Genomic DNA, 15781 nt, shown 5'->3' with positions numbered 1-15781 from the left:
TATCTTATACATACAGCCCAAAATGATAACATCAACACACCGTAGCAATGGTAAAAAAACAGCATATTTGGCCAATTGCCACAACTGTCAAATCTGACAATAAAATATCAGATTACAAAAATTACAAGAAAGGGCCATTTAACAACAGGAGCAAACTCTAAAACAGCTTACAGCATAGGAGTCCTAAACCTACACCACACTGTAATACAATACAGAGTGACATCGACCACTGATGATATATGGAAATAAGTACCAAATCTGTATATCCAATGATTACTCAACATTATAATAAAATAAAAAAATTATGTAACTTCCAAAGATTGTCTGAAGATGGAAATCTCACTGAAATGAATCAGTCACAACAAATACACCATTAAACTACAACAGCAGCAATCTGGATTTTTATGTAGTTTCTCTATGGGGTATCTTCTATGCTGCAGTCCCATTGGATAAACCAAGGGGTTACCAACAGTTTATCCTCAACAACCATTCAGGATATGTTGCTGCATATCCTGAATAGTCATTGAGGATAAACTGTTGAACCTTCGCAGCCGGCGCCTGCTGACTGCTGTTCATTGGCAACAAAGGCTAGAATTTGCACATCAGTACTGCAACTGCAACAGGTGGCCATTTCAGATGCATCGTGTTTTATGCTCCATCAGATAGATGACAAACACCCTGCAACAATTGTCAGAAGGATCCAGGCCAGAGGAGGGAGCGTTATAGTCTGAGGAATGTTTTCGTGGTATTCCATTGGTGATCTTGTCATTCTGAAAGGCACAATGAATGTCCTTGGGGACCTTGTTCATCCCTACATGCAGTTTGCTGTTTTCCCTTGGCACAATGATATCTACCAACAGGACAAAGCAAAGTGGCACACAGCTTACAGAGCACGTGCATGGTTTGAAGAGCACCAGGACGAGTTTACCGTACTTCCCCGGCCACCAAACTCCCGGATTTAAAGCCATTCGAGAATTTATGAGACCACCTCGATTGGGCTGGTCATACCAATGATCCTCAACCGAGGAACCTAGAGCAACTAGCCGCTGCACTGAAGTCGGCATGGCTCCACATCTCTGTTTGTAAGTCCCAGAACCCCACTACTTTTCTTCCTGCAAAATTCCAGCAGTCCCCACTGCAAAAGATGGTTATTCAGGCTTCTGACAGGTAGTCATATTAACATGACCGGACACTGCGTGTCTCTTATGTTGTTTCCAGATGACATGAACTTGATCTAAAAGTTGGACTCAGCTCTGCAATTGAGCTCAAAATTAATGACACAATTGAAAAACTCCTCTCATGCTCCATTGCAAACTAAACACAAACAAGACAGCTCATATGCTCTTCTACCTATCCCGAGACCATCAGCTCACGTCACTGTACCCTCATAAGTTGATGCCACAGAAATTTTAATGGAAATAAAAGTTTTTGAAAGACTGGGTTGAGAGTCGGACCACCAAGGCAAAATTGTTAAACAAGCTCAGCAGTCTCTGTTATGCATTCAAAATTCTCAGGCAATATGTGATATAAACACTCTAATGAACTGTTTATAATTGGCTAGTGTACTCAGTATTAGCAAATGGCATCCCTTTCTTGTATATAAATTACATAAAAATAGTCTTCATGGAGAAGAAGAATAATGAAGAGATAATGAGTGTATCAATACGATCTGCCCTCAGACCCATTTTCAAATAATGTATTGCCAGATCCCCATATTTACATTCCAGAGATAGTTTCTACTGTCTAAAGCCTGCTTTTTAATGCACTGCCCCTCATCAATCTAGAATAAATACAAATGTAAATGATCATTTGTTCAAAATCGCATATCTCCATGATTTCTTCACCAATTTCTTTGAAATTTTGAAACAGTGTTGCATTTGAACACAAGCGTGTTTTTAAACAACTACTGGAGTGCTATATGGCATCCAAACACATATATAAGAATAAAGTGGATACAATATTAGCAAAATACCACATAGTCATTTGTTCAAAGTCGTAAATCTCTTGAAATTTTCACACAATGTTGTATGCGAATAGGCATTTGTTTTTATGTGCCTATTTTCAATACGTATAATATACAAATAAATATGGAATATAACATAATAAGGAAACATTATTGCCAAGTAACTCGAAAAGTTAGGCAATACTCTTATGAAGAATCGGACAGATATAGGCTAGATAGTTTTTAAACAAGGTGTTTATAAATTTGTTACACAAAAGTAACCTTTAAGTGTGGAAAAGGAAAATAACTTATAGATATGTTCAATACAGCTCTGGCTGCAAAACACCTTGAAGTTATATTTACAAATGTTTAATGTGGATACATATTGTAACAAGGCCAATGTCACATCTGTAACAGTAACATACTGCTAGCCAACGCTGACAGGATATGGACAGAGGGATGGGAGGAAATGTTAACAGAAAGTGAAACAGATGAGTGAGTGAGAGAGAGGGAAAGGGAGAGAGACAAAAAACAGAGAGAGAGAGAGAGAGAGAGAGAGAGAGAGAGAGAAGGGGGGAGAGCTTGGGCATAGAAAAGGGAGAGGAGGTGATGGGCTGACAAGGGGGTGGGGGGGGGAGGAGGAGGTGGAGAGAGAAAGAGGGGAGGAGATGGACAGAGAAAGGGGGGGAGGAGGATATAGACAAAGAGAGAGGGAGGAGGAGGATATGGACAAAGAGAGAGGGAGGAGGAGGATATGGACCAAGTTGGAGAGAATAGAAGGAGATTACAACATATACCCCAAACATATTAGAAATGTCTGCTTTTTCTTTTCTTTCTTTTCCACTTTAAGCAGACTAAGCAACAGCAATGTGTGGCCGGGAACAGCCAGGTATAAATAAAAGCAGTACCTTCACTCAAAAAGTGAAAGATTTGCTAATGAAACATACATTTCATTCCGTTGCGGAGTACCTAAAGGCTCACTTGCATTAACTATTAAGCTCATCGTCTCTCATAGAAAACTTTAATCTTAAGAAAATAAAAGTCATAAAAATATTGTGTACGCAGTGGTCAACAGCATCAATAATTACTTTTTATACTTGCCTCCTGCTTAAGGTAGAATTTCACTGTTTCATAGAGCTATAAAGAAATAATGTGCTTGCATTCATATGCAATGTGATCTATTTTCTATATTTTAGTATATTAAAATAAACAATGAGTCTTTCTATATTTTAGTATATTAAAATAGACAATGAGTCTTTTGTCAATTCTAAACCTTAGCTACTATTGTATTTGGCACAACAGGTCTGATGACTTTTCATGTATATTTTAGTTTATTTTGTTTTCATGTATATTTTACTGCTGAAGATAAACATTAGGTTATTGCTGCAATTACTTAACATGTTCTGTTCTTTGCAGGTGTAAATACAAATGCATTTAACATTTTGCAATTAGCCCCATAACCCCACGGTTATACAGTCTAAGATTTCTGGACTTCAAATAAACGACTGACAACAATATGAAATAGGATAAATTGTTACCCAGCATGTGCAGCAGACAGGCAAATTTAATCATTTTAAGGCAGAATAAGCTATCGGACAAAGTCCTTCCTCAGAAGCAGAAAAGTAAATGTGTACACACACACACACACACACACACACACACACACACACACACACACACACACACACACACACACACAAAAATGGGGATAGGGATAAGAGCAAGTTGCAATAGGGACTGAGGAGGCCATGAGGTTTCTGAGAATGGAGGATATGACAAAACAGTCCACGGATGAACAGCCGGGTGTTAGTGTCCAAAGGGCATAATATTTCAGCAAGCGACCACGTTGCCATCATCAGGTGCTCTGACAAACTGACCACCGAGGCACTGACACCGGGCTTTTATATCCTCCCCTCCCCCCTGCCCCTCCAGGTGCTCCGAACGTGGTCTGTGCCCAGGTGTGGAGCATCCAGCATCCGTCCTGTTCGCGGTCCGCACCCATGGGCGTGTGCTGACACAGTCTTCTTAGTATCGCTGCCTGTTCTCAACATCAGTTCGTAGTGGTATGTCTTCTTTCTCCTTTTAATCAGATTTGAAGCAGGCTTGCAGGCCTTAGTAAGGATGTAACTGCTATCTCGATTGATTAGGAGTTCCTGTACTCAAATCTCAGTAGATTCTTTAATGACAAAGTCTCAGTATTTGAACGTCTTGTGTCAGAACCTTGGTATGGTCATTATTTATACTGTGTAATTCCAAGTGGCAAAGTTCAGCAATCCAGACTTGTTAGGCTGCTGCAGTCTGGTGTGCCGTTGATGTTCTTAGCAACGATCTTCGATAGTGCACACCATTTGACCTATGTAAGTCAAGCCACATTCACAGGGGAATCTGGTAGACTCCAGATTTCCACAGTCCTGGATTGTCCTTGACATTACCAAGCAGTGTTTCTGTCTTAATTGGTGGGCGGAAGAGAGTCTTCACTTGATGTTTTTGAAGAATTCGACCTATATTTCCCTATAAAGCACCACAGAATGGAATGCTAGCCCCCATCCTGCTGAGGTATCTCTTCTGTTTCCTCCATTTGCACAATCAGTGTGGGATGTAGAGCTTTCCGAATCTGCTTCTCTATGTAGCCGTTTTTTCTGCAAAACTGACCTTCAGATGTTCAAGTTCTTGGTTAAGGCTCTCATTGTCAGACAGGGTACAGCCCTTTGGACCAATGTTTTGAGGATGCCGTTCCTCTGCGCTGGATGGTGACAGCTGTTTGCATGTAAGTAGTGTCGGTGTGCATCTTCTTATGGTACACACTGTGGCCAATGTGTCATCTGTTCTTCTTTTAAACAGGACATCCAGAAAGGGGAGTACTCTATCTACTTTGACTTCCATGGTAAACTTGATGTTCTGGTGTACAGAACTGAGACGTATTTATTTATTGTTCCGTGGGACCACATTAAGGAGAAGTCTCCATGGTCATGGAACGAGTCAATACATGAAATTATAACACGATTGTAGAAACAGATAAAATGAAATATAAGAAACATATTCAGGTGACACGTCATTAGTTTAAATAAACACTGGAATTTGCTTAATTTTTTAGCTTTTCCAGGAGCTCCTCGACAGAATAGAAGGAGTGAGCCATGAGGAAACTCTTCAGTTTAGACTTAAAAGCGTTTGATCTACTTCTAAGATTTTTGAGTTCTTGTGGTAGCTTATTGAAAATGGATGTAGCAGAATACTGCACTCCTTTCTGCACAAGAGTCAAGGAAGTGCATTCCACATGCAGATTTGATTTCTGCCTAGTATTAACTGAGTGAAAGCTGCTAACTCTTGGGAATAAGCTAATATTGCTAACAGCAAACGACATTAAAGAAAATATATACTGTGAGGGCAATGTCAGAATTCCCAGACTATTGAATAGGGGTCGACAAGAGGTTCTCGAACTTACACCACACACAGCTCGAACAGCCCGTTTTTGAGCCAAAAATACCCTTTTTGAATCAGAAGAATTACCCCAAAAAATAATACCATATGACATAAGCGTATGAAAATATGCGAAGTAGACTACTTTTTGTGTTGAAATGTCACTTATTTCAGATACTGTTCTAATGGTAAAAAAAGTGGCATTTATATCAGTTCTTGTTGAATTGTGAGTTAGAAACTGTAAAAACTGAGTCTTGCTGTGATTTAGCATCAAATTATTTTCCACAAGCCACAAACTTATTTCATGAACTACATTATTTGATATGTTTCAATATTACACACAAGATCCTTCACTACCAAGCTGGTGTCATCAGCAAACAGAAATATTTTTGAATCACCTGTAATACTAGAAGGCATATCATTTATATAAATAAGAAACAGCAGTGGCCCCAGCACCGATCCTTGGGGAACGCCTCATTTAACAGTGCCCCATAGGGACTGAACATCATTACCACTCTCAATATTGCGGAGAATTACCTTCTGCTTTCTGTTCTTAAAATAAGAGGCGAACCAATTGTAAGCTACTCCCCTTACTCCATAACGTTCCAACTTCTGCAGTAATATTTTGTGGTCAAAACAGCCAAATGCCTTCGTTAAATCAAAGAAAACACCTAACGTTCGCAACCTTTTATTTAATCCGTCCAACACCTCACAGAGAAAAGAGACTATAGCATTTTCAGTTTTTAAGCCATTTCTAAAACCAAACTTTACATTTGACATCAAATTATGTGAATTTAAATGCTGCAGTAACCTTGTATATACAACCCTCTCGATAACTTTAGCAAACACCGATGGCATAGAAATAGGTCTATAATTATCAACATTATCCCTGTCTCCCTTTTTATAAAGTGGCTTCACTATCGAGTACTTTAATCAGTCAGGAAACCGACCACTCCTAAAGGAAAAGTTACAGATATGGCTAAGTACTGGGCTAACATACATGGAACAATACTTCAGTATTCTGCTAGATACCCCGTCATATCCATGAGAGTTCTTGGTCTTTAGTGATTTAATTATTAACTCAATCTCCCTCTTGTCAGTATCATGGAGGAGCATTTCAGGTAACAGTCTCGGAACACTTTTTTCTACGAGCGCTATATGATTCCCTGTTGGAACTAGGTTTCTATTTAGTTCACCTGCTATATTCAGAAAGTGATTATTAAATACTGAGGAAACCATTCAGCTTGTTTCTACCATGTGGTCATATGACAATCGTCAACATAGGTTTCCACTGTGCTGAATCAAGGGCTTCCTCCTCAAAATGTTCCATGAACAAGGTGGTGACGACTGGTGAATGTGGACTCTCCCTGGCCACTCCATCCATCTGCTCATAGTATCCATTGTCGAAGAGGAAGTATGTTGATGTCAGGATGTGCGTAAAAAGATTGGTCATCTCTGTGCCAAACTTCTGACCAATAAGTTAAAAGGATTTCTCCAAAGCCACCCTTCCGAAGAGAGAGACATCATCAAAACTCACAAGGCTGTCCGTTTCACAGAGTCTGAAGTTGTAAGACGCCCGACAAAATCCACTGAGATGCGAATATGATGTGGACATTTACCAAAATAAGGGCTACGCATTTCCTTCAGGTATTTTGCAAGTGAGTACGTTGGAGCACTAATGTTGCTGATAATCGCGTGCAAAGTCACTCCCTCTTTGTGTACATTTAGAAGACTGTGAAATCTCGGTGGAACACATCTTCTCTGTCGTAGCTTCTTCACAACACCATCTGATAAGCCAGATTCCCCTGACCTTCCTCTCCACTCTCTTGGTAAGGTCAGTGTTGATCTTCCGATATGCGCTGTCTTCTAGCAAACCCTGCATCTTCTCGATGTAATCTTGATGAGATAAGATCACAGTTGAGTTGCCTTTGTTGGCTGGTAAGACTATGATATCTCGATCTTCTTGTAGCTCCCATATGGCCGCCCTCTCCCTGGTACAGATGTTTGGTTTCACAGGTTTAGTTTATCTGAGAGCACGACAAGTTTCGCAACATACTTCTTCAACTGCTTCAGGTGGAAGTCATGCAGCCGTCTGTTCCACTGCACTGATGACATCTGTGATAACTGTGGATTTAGGAATTGGTGCAAAGTTGAGTCCTCTCTAAAGAACTGCGAGCGTGTCCTCATCCAGTTGCCTGGCCCTGAGATTGATGATAGTCTTGCAGGGAGCCTCAGAAGATCTGATAAATGCTCTAATTTTGATGTCTGATGCACAGTGGCCTTTCTTTGTGCAGAGTCTGCTCATGTGACACAGTCAATCCATTCCCATGTTCAGGAGTTGACCTGGTTGGCCAGCTGTAGAAGGAGTTTGTGAAGTTCTCTGTTAGTTGAGTCTAGCCAACAGTGAGCAAAACATAATTCTTTCACGAACCATGCCTAGGCTGGCATGTTTCTTGATTCTTCTGGCTGCTGCTGAATCAATGTGATGTGTCATCTTGGCGCAGTTCGGCAGCACACACTTTTCATGGCATCCCATAAGGAATGCAAATGCACTCAGTAAATGGCTTCTCTGGTAATGCAGCTTGTCAAGCCTTTTCATGCAGCGATACTTCTCCTCCCTGTAAAGGTATGTGACATGATTGTTCGATTTCTCGTGGCATACTTCATGATGGCAGAGTTCATGGGTGGACACGTGGGTGTTGGTGTCCAATGGGCACAATATTTTGGCATGTTTAAAAGGAGAAAGAAGACATCCCACCATGAACTGACATCAAGAAAAGGCAGATATCCTAAGAAGATGCCGCCATCACATGCCCTTGGGTGCAAATTGCAAACGGAACAGATGGTAGAAGCTCTGCACCTGAGTGTGGACCGCGTTTGGAACACCTGGAGGGTAGGAGATAAAAGCCTAGTGCCAGCGCCTCGGCAATCAGTTCGTCAGTGCACCTGATGAAGGCAATGTGGTCGCTTGCAAAAATATTGTGCCTGTTGGACACTAACACCCGGCTGCTCACCCGTGCTGCTCACAGGCTGTGAAGCAGTTGTTGAAGTCAAATACACCATGCTGGGCAGCATGCTTGGCAACTGGATGGCCCAGCTGCTTCATTGGCAGTTTGGCAACACTCAACTGTGAGGATAGACAGCATAAGTAGAATGCTGCACAGTGGTTGCAGCTAAATTTGTAGACCACAAGACTGCTTTAACAGGTGGCCTTGGCTTTTATGGGGTATGAGATGCCTGTGACAGGACTGGCATAGGCGGTAGATGAAGGACATATGGAAAAGGACTTGCACCTGGGTTTACTGCAAGGATATGAGCCATGGGTAAGGTGTTGGTATACGTATGGTATAGGGATGGATGAGGAAACTGGGCAGTTAGGGTGTGTGGCAAAATACCATAGCCCTGATGCCAGTGAACACCGCCTTTTCCAACGTCCAACTGACTAAATGTACAACCTCCTTCCTAGTCACCATGACCAACTATATCCCCAGCCATAATCACTTCCCCTTTGAAGGCATCACATCCAAACAAATCCACACTACAGCCTTGGGTACACACACGGTACCATCCTATGCCTATCAATTAGTGGGACATCTAGAGGAATACTTGCTGGTCATCCAGAATCCCAAACTCCTCACCTGCTTCAGGTTCAGTGGATCTTGCGTGAGGACACCCTACCCACATTCTTCCAGAACCTCATCATCATCTACTCCATTCACCTTGTTGTCCTCAGCCCATGAAGCTATCTCTGACATATCGGCCTCTATCTCATAGATGGCTACATCAGTACCTTAGGCCGCATAAAACCTACCGATCACCAACAATACCTCCATTTCAGATGTTTCCACCCACTTCACACCAAGAAGTCCATTCCATATAGCCTAGCCACAGATGGTCTTTGCACCTTTAGTGATGAGCAGTCCATCTCCAAATACACCAAGCTTCTTGCTGAGGCATTCACAGAACGAAATTTACCATCCACATTGTCGAGAAACTATATCCCCCGCACAGTCACCTCCCATCCCCTGCACAGTCACTGAATAGCATTCCACACATAACTCAGATACCTCAAGACAGGAAGCAAATCAATCATGTTCTCTACCTGGATTGACACTTATCTTTGATCAGTCCCTGAAACAAGAAATATCCTTGGTGGTCAAGAGACAGTAGGGCCAATAAGTTGCCAATCAGGCTACCCAATATGGTGTGTGTGACTTCGTTTGTGCTATCTGGATTCTTCCCACCAACATCAATTCCTGTGAATTTCATGGGTGAAAATTACAACTACAACAGACGTCATTCCTGTAGCCCCGACAGCTAGTCCCAGCTCAACCTAACCTACCCCTCCCTTGCTCCCACTCCAGCCCACCACAGCCACCTTATACTGCACATAACAGCAGTCCATTCTGTCTCCATCACATTGTTGCACACTTTTCCATATTTCTTCTGCCTACCAACCCCATGTCTCTTCTGTAACCCCCCCCCCCCCACTTCCTCCCACTAATCACCTCAGCTGACAGCTGAGACTGCTGTTTACCATTGTTAAGCCACAGTGCCCAGAGACGACAGTGACCATATGTACACTTGTGTGTGTGTGTGTGTGTGTGTGTGTGTGTGTGTGTGTGTGTGTGTGTGTGTGTGTGGACTTTTTATGTCTGAGGAAACACTTTGTCCAATAGCTTGTGTGTATTGTGTATTAAACCGGGGACCTAGAAAAGATGGAGAGGCTTCGTCCCGCCATAGTCCTCAGTGGTTCACAACCCCACATCAGGCCACAGCAATCCACCCACCCCACCGCTGCTCCACACCGAACCCAGGGTTATTGTACAGTTCGGCCCCCAGTGGGCATCCCCCCCTAACCCGGCAACGTCTCACACCATCCCCCCGATGAGGATAACCCCAAATGTTTGCATGGTAGAGTAATTATGGTGTACACATATGTGGAGACAGTGTTCATGCTGCAATTGCCGACATAGTGTAACTGAGGCAGAATAAGGGGAACCAGCCGCATTCGCCAAGGTAGATGGAAAACTACCTTAAAAGCCATCCACAGGCTGGCCGGCACACCAGACCTCAACACTAATCCCCCGGGCGGATTCGTGCAAGGGGCTCCAATAGCTTAGTCTACTTTGAAATGTGACTTCCAGCCAATCAATGTCTCCTCTATTTGGTAAGTAGCAATGTATCCTATTTTATGTTGTTGTTACTGCATCATATATTTTTCACTATTTAATTTCACATGTTACAGCCTGTCCCAAACAGTGTGTTAAAAAAAAACTATGTTGCTACAAAATTACACAAACTTCATCTTGAACAATGAATTACGTAAATTACCTACAACTACTCATACTTGAATTCATTTCGATGCCACAAAGTAAAGGGTGTGGTATATGCGAAACAAGTTACTGGTTTACTAGTTTTGCCCATTTAGTCATTGCTACTGCCATGACTACGTCACATTCATAAAACTGACAATAAACCACATTGAAATATTTTGTGAAAATATGCTGTGAAACGAATTAAGTATTTCTACATTTCATCTAAAAACTTTGAAACCACTCTGTGCATAGAGCAGTGATTACCTCTAAAAAACATATAAGCTGATAGCTAAGCAGCCAAAGATAAGCCCCCGGGCTTTGATAAGTACCGTGCATAGATTAGTGACTGAATGTAACTTGTTTTTTTTTTAATGGTTTACTTGGTACACAGCATGTATGTTAACAGCCAAGGAGTAGTACAACAATTAATGAATAAGGGCAATTAAGTTGGAGAAATGGATATATGGCTGAAAATTCTTGTTAATATTTGACCAACATCGATGTCTCTGTAATATAAGTTTGACAATTTCTTGAGCTGTTAGTGTAACACCAGCCTCTACACCGTAGTTAAAAGTGGCCAATATACAAATATTTGGTAGGACACCTGAACAGGTTATGTCAGTTTACAAGCGAAAAATAAGAAACCATTAGTGACAATGACAACTGGTCCAGTTATAAGAATTTTTATTCAAAATAAATTATCAGTATCGCTGCTGTTATTGGCGCTAACTGCCTACGATTGTTTACCTCCCCACCGCCCTCATGGATAAACAATTCCCTCACACACTTAGTTACTTCTCACTCCATATTTGAATTAAATTTATTCCGCCGTGAATGGGTACTTGTGTGTTGAAAATTATGGTCGCAACTTTAAATTTCTGTATATAGATAAATTGTTTAATTTGTTTTCCGATGGTAATAAGTCCTAGAGGATTTTTGAAGATATACCAAAAAATTCTCTGATTTTCTTTTCATTTGTGCATACTCTAACAAACCGCTAAGCAGTGGTTGCAGAAAATTAATTCAAAATATAAGAAAAGATTACCTGACTCCTGTAGATACCGGTATACCAAGAAATTCACTTCGTCACTTGAAAAACTCATTGTGTCGTATATCTCACTTCATTTGAACACAACCGATAAACACAAACATTAAATACTACAGCCAAAGAGTCAGTTAGTTTACTAACGTTGCTGAATCCAAAGATGTTTACCAATACGTTTATTTCGGGAAGCCGAAGAGTCATAGGACCTGGCCTGATCTGCAGAAAAACGTGCATAATACGTAGTTCATTCTCAATTTATATAAATTCACGTATTTTAAGGTATATTGATGTTTTAAGTCATACAGGGCGACTGTATACGAAAACCGACATCAAAACGTAAAATTATAAGCAAAAATAACCCTACTAAAAGAACAAAAGCTTTTATCCAGTAGAGTTTTGCATCGGTTAATAAATAGTTGCACTGCTAAAGTTAATAACACTAATAATAGCGATAAAGCTTCATTCAACACAAAATGATTTTGTACATGCCCAAATCTTCCAGATTTCTAGCTGTAAAGGTATTACAGATTTATTTTAATTAATATAGAATTATATTTCTTAACGTATCATGAATTTTAGACTAATTTTCAGTTTACGTAAATATTTCTCATCAAATAACATTTTTCTTAATATTAAGACTCAAAAGAAAAACATATTCCTATAAACAAGGTTACATATCAACTATTTTTCCTTCGGTAGTTACTTACTTGTTCCATAGACCATATTCACCATAAACACTATTCAGTCTTTATGAGTTGTAGCCTCTTTAATCTTAAGCCTCTTTAATCTTTACTCTTTCTTCAGCTTTTTATCACGGCGATCGACTGGTCTGCCTGGTGGTATTCGACTTTCTCTTGGAATCTACTCGAGTACTGTCTTTGTTCATCTTCCGTCATTTCTTCGTCCGAGATGTACTGCTCATTTCCATTTTAGAGTCTTTATCTTTTGACAACAATTTGAACTCTTGCCGTTGCATTTATGTCTTTCCTTCTTTTCCGATCCTTCTTAGTGAGTCGGCGGAGTGACCTTTGCCAGAACTCTCTGAGCTGTCCGAGAGGTAGCTTGGAAGGTAGGAGACGAGGTACTGGCGGAATTAAAGCTGTGAGGATGGGGTGAGTCGTACTTGGGTAGCTCAGTTGGTAGAGCATTTGCCAGCGAAAGGCAAAGGTCCCGAGTTCGAGTGTCGGTCCGGCACACAGTTTTAATCAGCCAGGAAGTTTCATATCAGCGCACACACCACTATAGAGTGAAAATTTCATTCTAGAAACATCCCTCAGGCTGTGACTAAGCCAAGTCTCCGCAATATCCTTTCTTCCAGGAGTGCTAGTTCTGCAAGGTTCGCAGAAGAGCTTCTGTGAAGTTTGGAAGGTAGGAGACGATGTACTGGCGGAATTAAAGCTGTGAGGCCGGGGAGTGAGTCGTGCTTGGGTAACTCAGTTAGTAGAGCACTTGCCCGTGAAAGGCAAAGGTTCCGAGTTTGAGTCTCGGTCCGGCACACAGTTTTAATCTGCCAGGAAGTTTCATGTTATGAATCCTTTATGGAGAGCTACAGTTCCATCATATTATTTGCTAAACTTAGTACTTTCCTAGCAAATCTCAAGTCACTGAGCCTTTACCCATTTATTCTAATTCCCTTCTCCTTCCAAATAATTTTGAAGACAGGCATCTACAGGACTTCTGGTGGCTATTCTAACCTCATCTGAAGATTCCTCATGCATTCTATTTCTTTTTCACTTAATTTATACATGTTGGTAATTTGTTTTTTCACAAATATTAGTCTCCTTCTTTCTTGATGGATGTTCATGACCATTTTCGATCTTACCAGTTTATGGTCTCTACCAGTATTAAATTGGTTTAAAATGAAAATATTTTTGAGTACATTGTTCTGGTTTGTGATACTAAAATCAGTTTCATTCAGAGTCTCATATTCGGAATTTACGATGTCTACTATCTATTGCAGCGTTTCTAAAAAAAGAGTGTTCATTTTGAACAAATTATTCTCTTCAGGTAACTAAAGAAGCCTTTCGCATCTTTCATTTCTCTCACTTATTCCAACATAACCTACAGAAATATCTCCTAGTTTTTCATGTTAATTTTGGGATTTACGTCCCCAAATATGTGTACATATTGAGCACATGACTCTTCAGCAAACTGAAAACGCGTTTTGCAGCCTTCCTTTCTCTCACATATTCCAAGACAACATACATAAAAATCTCTTTGTTTTTTTTATGCAAAATTTGTGATTTACACCCCGAACGTTGAGATTTTACACCCCCAAAATAAAAGTTAAAAGTGACAGCCCTGTCTACATGTTCAGAATTTCCGTTCTCATAAAACACTTCCAATACATTTTCAGAATAACATGAAGTACGACCACAGGTTTGCAATAGTTGTAACTTGTATCTCTGTGATATTTTTATAAAAGTTGGTGCTGTTCTACTTGTTGTTCGATCTATTGCCGATATCTTATAAATTATTCTCGTCTTTATTAGGAACCTTACAACACTTTTTCTTCCATCTGATTCTCCTCACTGGTACAGAACTTTACCTGAGTTTAGTATTACACACTGTTCCCCTTTAAAACATTCTTAACTGAGGTCAACAACAGATCATTTGATTTTTCTAATTGCTCCTCCGTTTCACTTAGTGTTACGCTGATCCACAAGTGACTGGTAGTTATATGTGTGGATGGACAGAGGTCTGGCATTTCCAACATTAGTATGTTTCCATATGGGTCTGCTAAAACAGCCCCCTCCTGGAGATCCGAAAACTGGGGAAAATAATCCAGAATTTTTTAGGTTAGCATCAGTCATTATATAAAACTTATTGGTTTGAACATAATCAACACGCTTGCTTCAGAACAGATTGGCAATCTAGTTTCCCAGGCCATGTCTAAATGGGGTACACATGTCTTTCACTGGCTGCTCCACTAACGGCAGTGGTCCTTAACCTTTTTTGCCTCTGCTCCCGCCCCCCTACCCCTTTCATGTGGAAAAATAATATCAAGAGCCTCCACGGCCGATTTTGATAACAAAAATAGTCTTTTTCTCATATTTTGTTTTCCTTGTTCTCTGTTTTCCCAAATTCAATTTAGAAGGACTTTATGCAACATCTATTACTATAACGAAAACATGGAACATATTCATTATCTTTACCACATTTCCATCCCTTTGAAAACTTCAAAATGAACAACATTTGCAATATTTACAATTTAGCAAATAATGACTAAAGGAGCATTAAAAATTCAAATTATAATGTTCCTTGTTGCAGATGAGGTTGCTTTTGAAAATAAATTTTCTCAAGGCATAGAGGAAACAGTGACTCACAGTTCTTTTTCTTACATTTAGCTTTTAAACGTAGTTCAACTTCATAGCTACCAAAGCTGAAAAACCAGGCTCGCATGAGTATGTTGTTGCAAAATGAATCAGAATCGCCATTGCTTTTTGGCTTGGTGTTGGGAATTCTTTGCATATATGTGTCTACAATTCCAAGAAACATATTCTTAAATCTGCTGTTCAGTGAGGTATCACAAGTGAGAATACAAACTGTTCTTGCTCTTTTATATTTAGACATTATGGTCCAGGAGTATGTCTTAATGGACCTTTAATCCAATTCAGTTTATCAAAATCGACAACGAAATATTTTTCGAAGTGAATTGTCAGTGCTGCAGGATGATGAAGAAGGTAGACTTTTATCTTCACTGGAAATAGTGGAATATCTGTGTCCTCCAACAGTAACTCTAGAGCAGAGAACTTATCTAGCATGGCACTTTCCATTCAGTTTTGCCACAGTTCTAACTTCTTCATGAACCCTTCATATTTTCATTCCAAGATAGTTCAGTTACCTGATTACCTCAAAGTGAAGTGTTAAGGATATTTAGTTTCTAAAAAATATCACTGAAGTAAGACATTATGAATAGAAGATCTGTGTTTCTGGAATTCTGCCAGAGAGTGAATTTTCTCCTTTAAAAAAAACACAATATCTCATTCCACAGTTCAAACATTGCTTTCAGCCCTTATGTCAGAATGAAAACAGTCTTGATTGGGAAATTATTAAATA

At 40.2% G+C, this 15781-nt stretch overlaps 1 protein-coding gene across 1 annotated transcript in view; it reads right to left on the bottom strand.

The window, feature by feature from the left end:
- Window positions 1–11865, bottom strand: part of LOC124776578 (F-box-like/WD repeat-containing protein TBL1XR1) — a 168323-nt gene extending 156458 nt beyond the window's left edge. Inside the window, exon 1 of the mRNA XM_047251625.1 lies at window positions 11723–11865. Within this exon, the coding sequence (XP_047107581.1) occupies window positions 11723–11780 (58 nt within the window). The 5' untranslated portion in view covers window positions 11781–11865. The remainder of the gene's footprint in view (window positions 1–11722) is intronic.
- Window positions 11866–15781: the final 3916 nt, after the last annotated feature.

This window comes from Schistocerca piceifrons, chromosome 2 (assembly GCF_021461385.2).
Source record: "Schistocerca piceifrons isolate TAMUIC-IGC-003096 chromosome 2, iqSchPice1.1, whole genome shotgun sequence".
In the NCBI taxonomy this organism is placed as follows: Eukaryota; Metazoa; Arthropoda; class Insecta; order Orthoptera; family Acrididae; genus Schistocerca; species Schistocerca piceifrons.
This window is presented reverse-complemented; position numbering and strand designations above follow the sequence as displayed.